Source organism: Lates calcarifer, linkage group LG6, assembly GCF_001640805.2.
Source record: "Lates calcarifer isolate ASB-BC8 linkage group LG6, TLL_Latcal_v3, whole genome shotgun sequence".
Taxonomy (NCBI): domain Eukaryota; kingdom Metazoa; phylum Chordata; class Actinopteri; family Centropomidae; genus Lates; species Lates calcarifer.
In genome coordinates this window covers 8484071-8498404 of record NC_066838.1, presented here as the reverse complement: position 1 = coordinate 8498404, position 14334 = coordinate 8484071, and the positions used below count along the sequence as shown (strand labels likewise).

Sequence of the window (14334 nt, the reverse complement as noted above, 5' to 3'; positions counted from 1 at the left end):
CATGCTTTGATTTGGAAATGTTTTTAGAAGATTAGGTACATTGTAATGTTTTTTTGTTGTATTTTGTTTTGTTAAAAAGACAGTGGTGAGTTAAAGAGTCAGCCCCTGTAACAGTGAATTATCACAACTAACTACTGTGAACTTCTTTTTTTTTTGAGGATGTTCAGCCTGTGTGTGTGTGTGTGTGTGTGTGTGTGTGTGGTGGTGGTGGTGTGGTGGGGTGGGGGTGGTTTGGGGGGTGTTCAGAGATGCTGGTTCAGCCACAGCACTATGTTGAGGAAGCAGTTGGCCTGTGTGTCCACTCTGGAAAGTGAATGTCCATCTTCTGCAAACCACAACAGCCTAGAAGGATAAACCAAACAAAGGCAGGGATAAAAACATGAAAAAAACAACACAATTATTAGTTTTAATGCTATGACAATGTTTCCCCTTTGTTTTTGACATACAGGGAGTAGACAAAGTAACATGAATGCTTGAATTGAATTAAAATCTCTGCTGTCAGTTTGTTATGTTGGACTGTCAGGATTTCAAGTTCATTTGGTCTACATACTACACTCTCTTGTACCTGACAGGTGAAGCTCTGCTCTTCAGTGCTTTATAGAGCTCCAGACCTTGATGTGGAGACACTCGCCTGTCTCTACCTCCCAGCATCAGCAACACCGGAGCTTTGATCTACACACAAATACACAGATTATGTAGTGTGCAAAGGTATATTTACACTAACAACTGAAGGTTCAATATGAAGCTGACTCACAGCGTTTCCTTTAGTGGCACTACACCATAAATAACTTGCCATAACAAGTTCTTGTGTCTAGAAAACTGGCTTGATTTCTGTGTTAATTACTCAGAATTTTCTAATTCCGTTAAACCTACAGGTCAAAATATTCACTTGTAAAAAAAGAAATACCAAAATCTAATAGAAAGATTTTGGTGGAATCTATGGAGAAGCATTTGATTATTATGACCTCTAGCACTAGCTAGCTTTTCCTCTAACACCACACGGAGAACAGCATTTCATTGCAGGCTCTACAGGCTGCTAGGGGGCTTTAGATTTCTAGTCTTGTTATTAAGTCAACTTTGTAAGTTACAGAATAGAAATAACTTCTGGCCTAATATGTTAATTATGTATACATTATGACTAAAAGACTGTACTTTAAAAGTGTCTCTGTCTGACCTGAGCAGCATGTGTGATGGGTGACTTCTCTAACATAGCAGCCAGGGCTTCAGCAGTGGGTATCTGGTCATATGAGTACTGAAACCCCACACTGGTGTAACGCCTTGAGGCAGGGAGAGAAGAACAAGATTCAAACTATAAAGTGATCTGAATGATGAACAGTGGAGTTAAAACTTGTGTGCTTTATGTATGGATGAGTTATTGTGTGTACGCAGGTGTCTCACCAGTCCACTATGTCACTGGTTCCCAATAAAGTAGCGGCATTAATGACGGGGTTCCTAGCTGCACACGCTCTGTAGAACTCTGGGTACTGACCAACCAGATGACAGGACAGGAAACCCCCATGAGAACCACCAATCACGGCCAAGCGCTTTGGGTCAAGGGCCAGGTCACCCTGCAGCGCAGTGAGCACAGCCCTCTGAGAAGAGACAGTGAGCCACACTGAGAGACTGCATCATTTCCAGGGTAATACTGACATGTTAATGGAGGAATAAAGACTGACTAAAAAAGTGTGATAACCTTCCACCTAACTGTAATGGGTCATTTTTTCTCCCTAACCACCACTTCTCCCATCATGAGATTCTCATGTATGTGTTTTTTTTTTTTTTTTGGTTTGATTTTTACCGCAGCTTGTTGCCATGCTCACTCTATCTAAGACTCAAAAGAGGGACTGCTCGTACCTGCACATCTTTTACATCCTGGCTTCCAATCTGACCGATCAGGGACAAAATGCTGTCCTGGCCAAACCCTGTGGATCCCCGGTAGTTCACTGGATAGAGAGAAACAGAGAGGGAGAAAGTGAGAAGATAGTTAAATCAAAATAGAAACTGAGAGGCATTTCACACATGAACACCAAAGGCTTTGATAATGTTTTCACACAACTTTATTATACCCTCACACAAAATCAATCCCAAAACAAACTTTAAGAGTAAACTGCATCTTATTGTGGCCAATAGAGCTCAGAAAAAGTTTCAAAACAGAAGTGATTAGGAAGAATGGAGAGTATATACAAATACAAATTTGCTTCTGATTCCATCCATCCAAGTTGCGATGTGTGCAAAATGCAAAGCAAATACATGGGAAATTGGAAAGACCTAAGTATTTTTCCTGCAAATAAGATTTTTTAAACCCAATTTTCACATGAATTTTTATGATTAAAAATAATTTAAACAGATTTTCTAACAAAAGTAATGAGTCCTAGTTATGATGAATATATGCACATAAAATGTCTGTTTCCAAATAAAATATGTTGCTTGTATTGAGAGTTTATGCTAGTTTTTTTAATTTTTAGTTTTTAACAGTCAGCCTAGCAGTTTCCCCCTGTTCAGTTTTTATGCTAACCATCTCCCAGCTACAGCTTCATATTTAATGTACCAACATGAGATTGGTATCAATATTTATCTAACTCTCAGAAAAAAAAAATGTGTGTGTGAGTGTGTGTACATCTGAAATACACAAAAGTATCTCACCCATGAGCACAGCAAAGCCGAGTTTAGCCAGCCCGGCTGTGGTGCTGTTCCACTCTGCAGGGAACTGGGAGTGAGGGCCACCTGGGGGAACAAACAAACATAAAAACTAAATCATAAGTTAGTTTTAAAAAAATAATAAAGTGTTTAAAATATTTTCCATCCTGTAAGCACAAAAAACCTGTACACAGACCATGGATAAAGACAACCAGAGGTATCTTGGCGTCATAAAGGGAGTGAGATGGTTTAACCAGAACAGCACCAAAGTCCAAACCAGCTGATGAGAGAGAGAAAAATTAAAAACAGAGCTTAACAACAGAACAAGTCTTATTTTGAAGGAGTGATTGAAAACTCACAGTAATGTGTGTTGTCCTCCTCAGAAGGAGGTGTAACATCTAGAATTGTCCAGTGGAAGTTAAAGGTCATGACAGGCTGCTGCAGGGTTTGCCAGGTCACAGCCTTACCTGCTGAGGGAAGGAAACCCACCCTCTGCCCACACACACACACCACACACACACACCACACACACACACACACACACACACACACAGAGCCCATAAAACAAACCAAAAAGACAGTGTGGTAAACAGTGTTTCAGCATTGTGCTGGGCGTTTGTGTGTGGTGTCTGACCAGAGTGGGTGGTGTATTGGGGCTGGAGCAGCAGACGACCATCAGATCCTTCTGAACTGTCAGCAGTTTCCAGCTGCCATAAACTTTGGAAAGATCAGAGGCACCTGCAGAGGACAGGGAGCAAAACAGAGAAACAACAAAGACAGTATGAATAGAGTGAAAGAAGTGATGAAGAAAAGAGAGAACACCAGAGAAAAATGACAGAGCAGAACAAACACAGAGATAAAGGAACATAAAAGAAAATCTCCCAGTAGGATGCTGGTGGTGACGGGAAGTCTGTTAGTCTTGTCGTACCTTCAAGTACACTCTTGCGCTCCTGATGATGAAGATGAGAAGGTGGAGGAGGGGGGGTAGGGGGAGGGAGATCAGGAAGAGGATCTGAAGGAGGAGGAGGAAGAGGAGGGGAGAGGGGATTAAGAGGAAGAGGGGGGAGAGGAACAGTGGGAGAAAGGGGAGGATGGGGAGGCCAACAAGGGGAGGGAGGAGGGGGAAGCAGAGGAGAGAGAGGAGGATGAGAAAGGGGTGATGGAGGAGGAGGGGGGGAAAGAGGAAATGGAGATGCAGGCAGAGGAGAGAGGGGAGAAGGCGGAGGAGGGAAAATAAGAGATGGAGATGTGGACAGAAGAGAGTGAGGAGGAGGTGGAGGAGAGAATGGACTCTTACTATCAGAGAGGGAGGTGACTTTCTTTGATCTTCTGTCGACCATAAAGAGATCCTGAGAGAAAGGCAAAGAGAGAGTAAACGAGTCATGGATGAGTGTGTGAATATGATGACATGAATCAAACATGTATCGCAGGTATTTTTTATTTAAAAGAACAATTTGACATTTCTGGCCAAGAGTTAGATAAGAGGATTGATGTCAGTCTCATGTGTGCATTGATTATATAGCTAGAGCTAGAGTTCAATGATGAACACAAGGTTTCACAGTTTGATGTGGTATGGATTACACAAATTAGATATAACCCTGTTAATGAGTGAACTTCAGAGGTGCTGGTAGGCAGATTTTTTAAACTTTGGATAGAGTCTTGCTTCCTGTCTTTTTGCTAAGATAAGCTAATTGAGTCTAGTTCCAATATCTAATGTAAAAACATAAGAGTGGTATCGTCTCATCTAACCATTGGCAGCAAAAAGCATATTTCCAAAAATGTCAAACTATTCCTTGTAATATCTGGTTGTTACCTTCCAGTTCCTGCAGGCACTGCTGAACACCACTCTCTGACTGTCTGCAGACCAGCAGCAGGACGGCAGAGCCTCATAAATTCCTGCAAACTCACCTGAAGGAGAGGAAAAAGGAGAGAAATTTTCACCTGTAATATTTGATTTTTTTTTCTCTCTCACACAAGCCACACCACCAGCTATTTTTGTATGTAACCTACCAGTGTTTGGTCTGTTGACAACATCCAACAGTGTGGATGTCTTCCCACTTTTGAGGTCCAGCTGTGGAGGAGTAACGGTTACTGTTACACTGTTGGCCGAAGGAACATACATATAGTCTACACACACAAGCACACACACAGAGTACCTGTTGGAGACTGAGGCACTGATTGTGAGGACCAAACACTCTGCCCTGCAGGTAAATCAGTGTGGATCCATCTGGACTCAGCCTGGGACAGGACACTGACAGGTTGTCCCCCGACAGACACTCTGGTTTAAAGAGATGGAGGATGGACAGAGATCAGATGAGCAGAGCAGAATGAGTTTAATTCATTAACAAAGAGATATAGGCAACATACGCACCACAGTGTCCATCCAGGTCAAGTCTGAATAATCCTGACCTGATAGAGAGAGAGACAAAAAGTGAAGTATACTCATTTCCACTGGGTAGTCTGAGGTCTGCTATACCCAGAAACTATATTTTACAGTTTACATTTTAATCTGTTAGAATCATTCTGATTCAGTATGCCTTATAATAAATACATAATAGTATTTTTGTGCTTTTATCTACAGTATGAGACAAGACAAGACATGATAGTTTTTACTATCCAAATCAAAATGTCTCTTGATTATTTCAGTGCTGAAGATGCTGCTGTTTTTTGTGCGGACTCAAAAAGAAACAAAGCAGCTACTATATCAGACCTGCGGTTGGAGCAGAACTTCAGTCCAAGTCTGAAGGGTTCGTGGTACCAGCCGACAAATATCACAGACTGACTCCCAGGAGACCACAGAGCCTGGAGGACAACACACACACACACACACACACACAGACGTAAGATATGAATCGCAGGAAAGACATTCAAAACCAGCATGCATAAAAAGCCAAGAGGACACCAAACACCGTGATACTGAATTCACACTAAACCATGCAGGATCAGGTGAAGTGAAAGTGACAATCTCTTTGCTGTCACCTGTCCAGGTGAGACTTGAGGCGGCACACCCTGCAGCACGCTCACACTGCCGTTCTGCAGATTCACCACACAAATGGCCGAGCTGCTCTTGTTGGTCAGAGCCTCGCCCCAGTCCTCACAGTACACACTTCTGTCCTGATTGGGCACAATAATACACAAGAAAAATAAGACACACTAAAACACTTTTCTACAAAGATGTTCTACGGTTCTCTTGGACTGTGATCTGCTTAATTTTCATCTGAAGATCATATCCATCAGGCGCATGCATGTGTGCCTGTGTCTGTGTGTGTGTGTGTGTGTAGTACCTTCCCACATGCAGAATCCCCGTCATGTGTTTCCGTTGATGTGTTCTTGCTCTTCTCGGCTACATACAGCAGTTTGTTCTCACACTCTGACCATGACAGACAGCCAAACTGAGCTGTAAACACACACACACACACACACACCAATAATTGTATAATTATATAAGCACATGAACAGTATACAGCAACACAGAGCGTCCCTCTCACCATCATCGTATACTCGGCCGTGTATGTTGAGTGCAGTCAGGTTGAGGCATTTCCTGAGGCCGTGGCTGTCCCATATCTAAACAGCAACAACCATAGACAACAACAGTCAAAATGCCCAAACACCAATCTTACAGAACGTGTCCACTTTTCTCACCTCAAGCAACTGTTGGTCACTTGTCTCCCTGACAACTGCCCTCAGGCCTCGAATGGGAGAGAGCCCACTCAGTAACCTGAGGAGCAGAGGAGATATAAAACCTCTGTTAAATCTCTGACCACATTCAACATCACTGACAGATGTGTTTGTCCTTGCTCTTTATAATTATGGTAGAACTCACTCTCCAGACACAGGTGCACAGGATCCCGGTGGGAGGACAGTCCTGATGCTCCTCTGGTCATTGCTGTTGGTGATTAGAGTCCACTGCTGGGAGTAGCGAAGTCTGGAGCCTCGGACCAGGTCATTCTGACTCCACTCTGGGTGTGGACACAGTGAGTTTGCCAAATTGGGTTTAATAAAGAGAAGCTAAGTAATCTCAGTTACTTCAACAATCCTCACACAAGTCTAAGAGGCAAAATCTTCTACAGCATGTGTATTTATTGGGGATCTTTGCAAGAAAAAACAAACAAACAAAACATGATGTTGTTCCAATCTCAAAAATCGAGTGACAGTGTATTTAATGTAGTCGAATATAAAAGAAAATCCCACCAAGCCCAAGATCCCAGCAATTTAAGTGGCCTTTATACTTAAGTCAGTGTTATGAGCAAGATGTTTGTCCCTCTTTGAGCCCACAATCCAAAGCACTGTAAAATATCCAATAAATGGGAGTGAGGTTGAATGGAAACAGATGGCTTTACACTGTAAACCTTTTTAAGCCCATAGGACATGATCACTGGCTTCAGTAGCAGAGCGTCTTTGACCAGCAGAGTGTCATGAGATCCAGAGACATGCTGGAAGTCGTGCTCACTCCCAGAGGGTTTCTTGTTCTTTAAGGCTGGCTGGTTGAAATCTGAGTGGGCGAGGATTTCTTTGCCTTCCTGTGTCATTCACCTGCTGATTCTGGTGAGGTGTTAAAATGAGGAGAAGACCAAGCGTTCTCTACAAATGTTTTTGCAAGTTTTGCCCCCTTAAGATCAGATCATGTATTCTTCATATTAGTGCTGATAATTTCCCAAAGCATGCGGAAGAGTTGTTTTATGATTGTTTAATTGTTTAATTAATGCAAACAGAACGTTTTCTACTTGATTTGCAAGTGTCTGGTGTGTGTGTGTGTGTGTGAGAGAGAGAGAGAGAGAGAGAGAGAGAGAGAGAGAGAGAGAGAGGTTATCAGCAGCTCACCTGCCGTCACGGTGTAGACACGGAGCTCCGGGAGTTGCTCTTGACTCACATAAGCAGAAACGGGCGCAGGGATGCCGCTGACCTCTCCGTACACCCCGGTAATTTGTCTGGTCTCCATTCGTGTCTGCTGCCGCACACGCGCGCGCACACACGCACATAAACACACACAGCTCACATTAAATCACCAGCCTCAAGTAGCTTAAGCAGTTAGTGCAGATCAACACTGGCAGCACAAACAACTGCAAACTCATGCACGAACGTTATAGCGCTTCTTGTCAGCAGCTAATGAGAAAGTCTGAACAGGAAACTGTCTCGGCTTACAGCGATTCACGATTTATCCGCATAACTCTATCAATGACTTTATCCCCTCCCCTGGACTTGATTCAACATTTCACAACAGTGATTTTTACTGTACCAGCGCCTCCATGTTGAGTTCATGAATGGACGATACCACTTTGGCTCAATTGGGAGGGGTGTAGGGGAGAAAAGTGGCCGCAAGAGGGCGGCAGAGGATCATAGTGATTTTGAATTTTATTCGTACAATTTATGAAATGTTACTAACACCAATTCTAGTGATATTATATCTTGAACATTTAATTACCAGCGTTTCTTATTACATTATTTTACTTACTTGTTTTCAAGATGAACTTTATAATTTAATATTTAAATGAATACTTACAAACACATTGTGGGACAGAGCAAAATCTGAGAGTTGACAGGAAAAACAGTAGAGCTGCCATGTAAACAATATGTGTTTGTGGCAGGGCCGGTTCTAGGCAGGCATATATGAGGGGGCAGTCAGAAATGTGAAGGGAACATCATTGGTACACATCATGCTACTGTAGCAATTTTCTGGGGGAGTATTATACACACATTTATTAATGCTGTCACATAACTCAAGCTGTATAATGCAAATGTGTGCAAATCCACAAACTCAAACTCTAGATAGAACAGATAACAACACCTCCAGCACCTGATAATAACTTACTCGTTGTCACTTTATGTAGTTGAAAATGTTCAACAATGGGTATATATGATCTATGATCAGTTTGATACTACTTACTGTGATATGCTGATATTAAAAGACCCTTTTTGTAAGTACCCTAAAGCTGTGTCTACATTCACAGGCAACCACCAAATAATTCACCCCTAGTCACCCCTAAGTCTATTAATGGTTCCCTCAAATAGCATTAATATTATTTTATTATATGTGAAATATTTTGGATTAACTTATATTCACTGATCATTGAAGTTGTCTTAAATCACATATCTTCTGTTAGAATTAAACTTTGATTGTGAAATGATTTAAACACACAATAAGTCTCTTCTGCCACAAGGGGTCTCTCATTCAAAACAACAGAAGATGGTGTTGGTAACGTCATGAAATAGGGTATGGTCATGGGAGTTGTAGTCTGTACCACCATTATTCATCATTCTTCAAGACTGACCTAAATTAAAAGACTCTTTCAACTTTCTGTCACTATGTGTAGAGACTACTTTTCTTTGTTTGTGTCTCCTCTGCCATGGCAAGGGTGTTCAATAATCTTTACATATATTCTATATTCTTAATTCTTCTCTGACCACATTTGTGGTGAAATCCCTCTGGAGAGTCAGGAGAAGGGCAGAAAAACAGACAGAAAAAAGTGAATGGCTGTAATTTTGACAAGGGGAGGCATCAGGCCAGGGGGGCTGACCAGGGCTGGCAAAAGCATGTCACAGAAATGAAAACCATTGACATCAACTTTTCCAAAAAATTTAAGAAAACTTGTCCAAACCACTTCAAAGGACATAAAATGCCGCCTGTCACAGTCACCAAAAACAGTGGCCAACATCAAAAACCGTGGTGTCAACTTTTTCAAAGAATTCACCCGAAACCTGTTCAAATCCACTCCAAATGGCATAAAACATGCCCTGGACTGACTTCCAGCTGAAAATTCTGGACCTGAAATTTTCACATTTTTCACTCTAAACGATGACCCACCTCCTGTCGCAGTCACCAAAAACCAACGTGACTGACGTCAAAAATTGTGGTGTCAGCTTTTCCAAAGAATTCACCCAAGAAAAAATTTTGACTGTGAGAGACCAGCTAAAAAGGACTTATCTGGATTCTCTCTGAACTCTCTCTAGTGTTTCATAAAAGTGGGCAGCATGTTGTCTAATCTCAGAGGGTTCTGAGATTATAGAACCATCACCAGATTTCAGCGAGTGGATGATCGTCTTCTACCTATTCTTCTTCTCCAGCCCGAAGAAGAAACGAGAAGTTGCATCCATCTGCGTGATGTTTAAGAAACATGAACGGACCAGAGCTTCCTTTGGTGTAATGCCAAGCACACTGGCTAAAACCAACTTTTTAGACTTTTAGGCTTCAACATGTAGAAGCTACCACATTTTGTAGTTCTACAATTTCAGTCTCCAGAGCTTTCATAGACCAGGTAATGTCCCTAGTGACATTCTGAGTATATTGTAGACACAGTTGTTTTATTTGACATTTGCCAAAATCTCACCACCTCTGAATGCAATCAAACTCAGATTTACACTGTCTAAGAGTGCTCCAGAAAAACTCAAAAGCAGCTTGAAAAGCCCTGTTGTGTAACAGGGTGTTGTTGGGTGTGACAGCTGCTGAAAAGGCTCAACATGAGAGTCCTCTGTCTTTGGAGGAGCTGCACACTGCTCTCAAGGGTCTGGAGAACGGCCTGTGGTGGGTGAAGACCTGCTGGAGGTTCTCAGAAACAGAATCAAGAGAAGCTGGCCGGCCCTGAGCTGCAGGAGAGCTGTCATCACTCTGCTGCCAAAGAAAGGTGATCTGTAAGAGTTGAAAAACTGGAGACCGCCCTCTTTGCTTCTAGGCTAAGGGAAGTGATGAGCTTGCTCATCCATCTGGACCAGACTTACTGTGTGTCAGGCAGGTTAATAAGTGATAACATCACTCTGATTTGGGATGTCTCTGGTTTATTGGCTGTAGGTACTGGTCCAATTTCTACAGACCAAGAAAAGGCTTTTGATTGGATTGAACACCAGTATCTCTGGCAGGCTCTTGCTGCTTTTGGGCTCAGCTCAGTGCTAACAACTGCACCACCATGCCACCCCAGACATAAATTTGTTATCAGAAAATGTGGAGTCTTTTGGTTTCATTTTAATTTTACCAGATGGGTTACAGTGGAGGTGGAGGAGAGGGGGTCTTAAGTACTTTGGTGTTTTTTTAGGGAACAAATTGTTTTTACAGAAGGACAGGGAAGGGGTTTTAGATAAGGTCAAAGGTCATTTTAAGAAATGGGAATGGATTTTACCCAAGATGTCTTATAGGGGGAGGGTGCTTATCTCTACTGCTCTGTTGCATTGTTTGGCATGTATTGACCCTCCAGCTAAACTCCTCTCTCAGATCCAGTGTCTTGGTGGACTTTTTATGGGACAAGCTGCACTGGGTCCCTCAGAGTGTTCTCTTCCTCCGTAAGGATGAAAGAGGACAGGGGTTGATCCACCTAGCCAGCAGGGGTGCTTATGTTAGGCTGCTGTTCATCCACTACTGACTGGACCCGCAGATGTGGTCTGGAGACCCTTGGCCTTTTTCCTTCTACAGGGACATGGTAGACTGGATTTGTCTCTGTTTTTAAATGGATTTTAAGAGACAGTTTCTCTCCTCCTTTTCAGGATTTTATCACAGCATCCTCATGGTGTGGTCTTTGTTGAGGAAGCAGAGGTCAGAACAAACTGAGTCCCTGTACTGGCTGTTAAAGGAGCCGGTGGTGTTCAGGGGGTGTCTGACTTTCCCTTAGCAGTTAAAACCATCCCTGACTAGATTATTCTGTGCTGCAGGTTTAACAGATTTTGGACAGGTGGTGGACCTGCCTGGACCAGATCTAGAAGACTCAGTTGCGGTGGTGACCCATCTGGGAGTCAGGTCCACGTAGATTTTAGATGTCATCTTAGACTTGGAAGGATCCAATCCACAGTGCATGCTCGGCTTTCCTCTGTGTTCCCCCCACATAACAGGATTTCTGATCAGAAATATTGAACATGTTTAATATTTATTGGGGCATTGTTTAGAGCAGACCAGGGAGGGTAAAGTCACTCTGCACACACCTCACACCACAGGACAATGTGACAAGATCATCTTTAGAACCAACTGACAATCAGACCTTTGCTGACTTTGATTGTGAAGGGGGATTATCTTTTGGTGTGTAGCCCACTTTATTCCTTGTCTAACTCTTTATGCTTCCTTCTCTCTCTCTCTGTCTCTTTTTGTCTCTTCCTTGCTCTCTTACTCACTCTCATGCATTCTCTCTATCCCCCCTCACACTTTCTCTCCCTCTCTCTCTCTCTGTCTCTCCCTCTCTTTCTTTGTCTCTCTCTCTCTCTTTTCTGTCTCTCTGTCGCTCTGTGTGTTACATGCTGGGAGTTTTCTGGAGTTTGGTGGTGGAGAGCATGGTGAGTGTGACTGAGATCTAGCACCCCCCCCCAATCTTTTCTATCTTCGGTAAGTGAAACAGAGAAGTGTTTCCAAGAGCTGTGTTTTTGTTGGCGATTGTTTTGCTGTGCTGGTAGTGTTGTTCTTTGAAGGAATGGCGCCACCTCTGTCTATCCGTCATGGGATCCGGATAGCCCCGCCGGATCGCAGCATGGCGGTGGAGGAGGTGTTGACAGCCGTGGGAGAGCAGGTAGGACACGATAATCTACTGTATGCCTCCAGAATGAACAAGGCTGTGGTGGTGTTTCTGAAGGAAGAGCGGTTTGTTAGTGGAATGATTGAGAGCGGTGTAGTTATTGTTACAACTAGCACTGCTGTTTCTCCACTGTCGGTTCCCTCTGTTCGGATCACAGTGTCGGGGGTTCAGCCATTTATATCTAAAGAATTGTAGGAAAATGAGCTGCAGAGATTTGGGAAGTTTGCTAGCCCTTTTAAAACTTTTAAAACTCAGATGTAAAGATCCAAGGCTGAAGCATGTACAGTCTCTCAGGAGGCACGTGTTTATGTTCCTGGCTCTCCAACACAGAGTCTGGAGGTCTCCTTCAGAGTGAGATATGGTGATGGCTTATATATGGTGTATGCTAGCTCGGGTCAAATGAAATGTTTTTGAATGCGACGTGATGCTGGTCATAAATACTTTGCGTGTCCGCATAGACAGCAGGCGAGCACCGCAAACACTGACATCCCGGCCCCCGACCATGGCAACTTTTGAATTGTTTAAAGGGAGATGTCTCATTGTTAGAGTAGGAACTGAAGGGTGCACCCTCTGTCTGGTTAATGTCTATGCCCTAAATGGGGGCTTTGCCAGACAGGTTTTTCTCAGCACTGTGAGGGGTGAGCTTCAGAACTATGGTCAGGAGCAATTAAAACTTGGTGGGGATTGGAACTGGACTACAGACTTTACTATGGATAGGACCAGTGAAGAGCCACACATTCATTCATCAAAGGATAGGATGGTTACACAATTAACACGATTTACCCGTGATTGTTTTTTTGCTTATGCAGATGATTTGAATGTATTTGTCAGGGATCAAGACAGGGCAGCCTGGGGTTACATCAGAAGGCTTCATCTGCAAAGGTTAACTGGGAAAAGTGTCAAGCCTTTCAGGAGGGTCAGTGGAGAGGAAAGGCAGCACCAAGTCTGCTTGGTTACCAATTACTTGGTTGCCTCTGCGCTGTGGCATAGACTGATTGTCCTACCACCACAAAGAGGCCTGATAGAGGATGTCCAGCAGGCCATAGTGGACTTCTTCTGGTTGGGCCAACACTGAATCCAAGCTCCTGCCTTATACTTGCCAGTGGAGGAAGGGGATCAGGGTTTGATTGACATTGCCTCCAGAGTAATAGTCTTCAGGCTGAAGTCTGACTGTGAAGTGCAGGGGCTAGACACAGCCAGACTTATTCTTGTAGGGCTGGTCGTCTGGGTTTCAGCAAGCAGCTGTTGAGACTGGATGAGGCAGACTTGATGGGTCCTTCTATACCTCTGTACTTGAAGCTTGGAGGATCCTGAAGACTACCAGAGAACTTGCTGCTCTGACCGGTGTGTGGCTGTTTGAGGAGCCAGTTTTCTTTAACAGTTTCCTTCCGGTCCAGACCCTGTCTTCAGTGAGCATTTGATCCTTGCTGAGGGAGGCTGGTTGTGTGAAGCTGGGACATCTGTTGGTGCTGGCTGGGATCCTTCAGCAGTGTATTAAAATCAGACCTAGGCTGCTAAATCGGATTGTGGAGGACGTGTGTGAGTCGCTTCCCGAGCGTCTTAGGATCTTCATGATAGAGAACTGTGTGCTCGGTGGTCAGTCTGAGGAGAATGTGGATTACATCTTTCCCAAGCTGGCTGAGCTGACAGACATGGGAGACATGGGACATGGGAGACGACATGGGAGGTGGGTTGTGTGGACCCTGTGCAAATTTTTAAAGGACTGCTGAAGACTCAGCTCCAAGTGGAGCATGCTTATTATAAAATGGTGAATATTTATTAAGGCTTTCTACCTTAAATAAATCCATCCTTCTGTGTCTCATTCTCTGTCTCTCCCTCTCTTTCTCTTTCACGCTCCCTTTCCCTCTCTCTTTCTCCTTGTGTCTCTGTCTTTCTCATTAGTACAGTAAATCATAAATATAAAATATAAAACTTATTTAGTTCAATGTCCCACTAGAAACACTATCATTTTGCTTCATTTTGGATTTTCTATCAGCCAAATGTAGTATTATAATTTAACTGACTTTGGAGAAAAAAATATTTCCATCCACTGCTGTTGTGTGAATATCAGGAGCTGGTGAAGTCAGTTCCCCAGTCAGAGCAGCTTCTTTTGTCTTTGTGTATTTAAGCAAATTTAACTCTTGGACTGGTTCTGATTAGTCCAGAACCAGTTAGTTCACACTCTGGTTTCTTTCTAGATTTAGTGTCTTTTACT

General features: G+C 43.2%; 1 protein-coding gene across 3 annotated transcripts; it reads right to left on the bottom strand.

Moving 5' to 3' along the window:
* Window positions 1-217: 217 nt before the first annotated feature.
* On the bottom strand, window positions 218-7908 carry zgc:136971 (S9 family peptidase). Of its 3 annotated transcripts, none has more exons than XM_018689023.2 (22): window positions 7874-7908; window positions 7459-7582; window positions 6461-6596; window positions 6280-6355; window positions 6126-6201; window positions 5922-6034; window positions 5617-5751; window positions 5348-5439; window positions 5009-5046; window positions 4794-4915; window positions 4648-4708; window positions 4451-4545; window positions 3935-3986; window positions 3272-3375; window positions 2997-3129; window positions 2834-2917; window positions 2644-2724; window positions 1855-1943; window positions 1399-1592; window positions 1175-1277; window positions 566-672; window positions 218-342 (listed from the first exon to the last, which is right to left on the bottom strand). In XM_018689023.2, exons 1-22 carry the CDS (start codon window positions 7883-7885, stop codon window positions 243-245), a joined length of 2127 nt encoding a protein of 708 aa, XP_018544539.1. In that variant the 5' UTR covers window positions 7886-7908; the 3' UTR covers window positions 218-242. The 3 variants fall into 3 exon arrangements, with proteins under 3 accessions (XP_018544539.1, XP_018544542.1, XP_018544543.1); XM_018689026.2 differs by having other exon boundaries at window positions 7459-7585; window positions 7780-7889; XM_018689027.2 differs by having other exon boundaries at window positions 7780-7889.
* Window positions 7909-14334: the final 6426 nt, after the last annotated feature.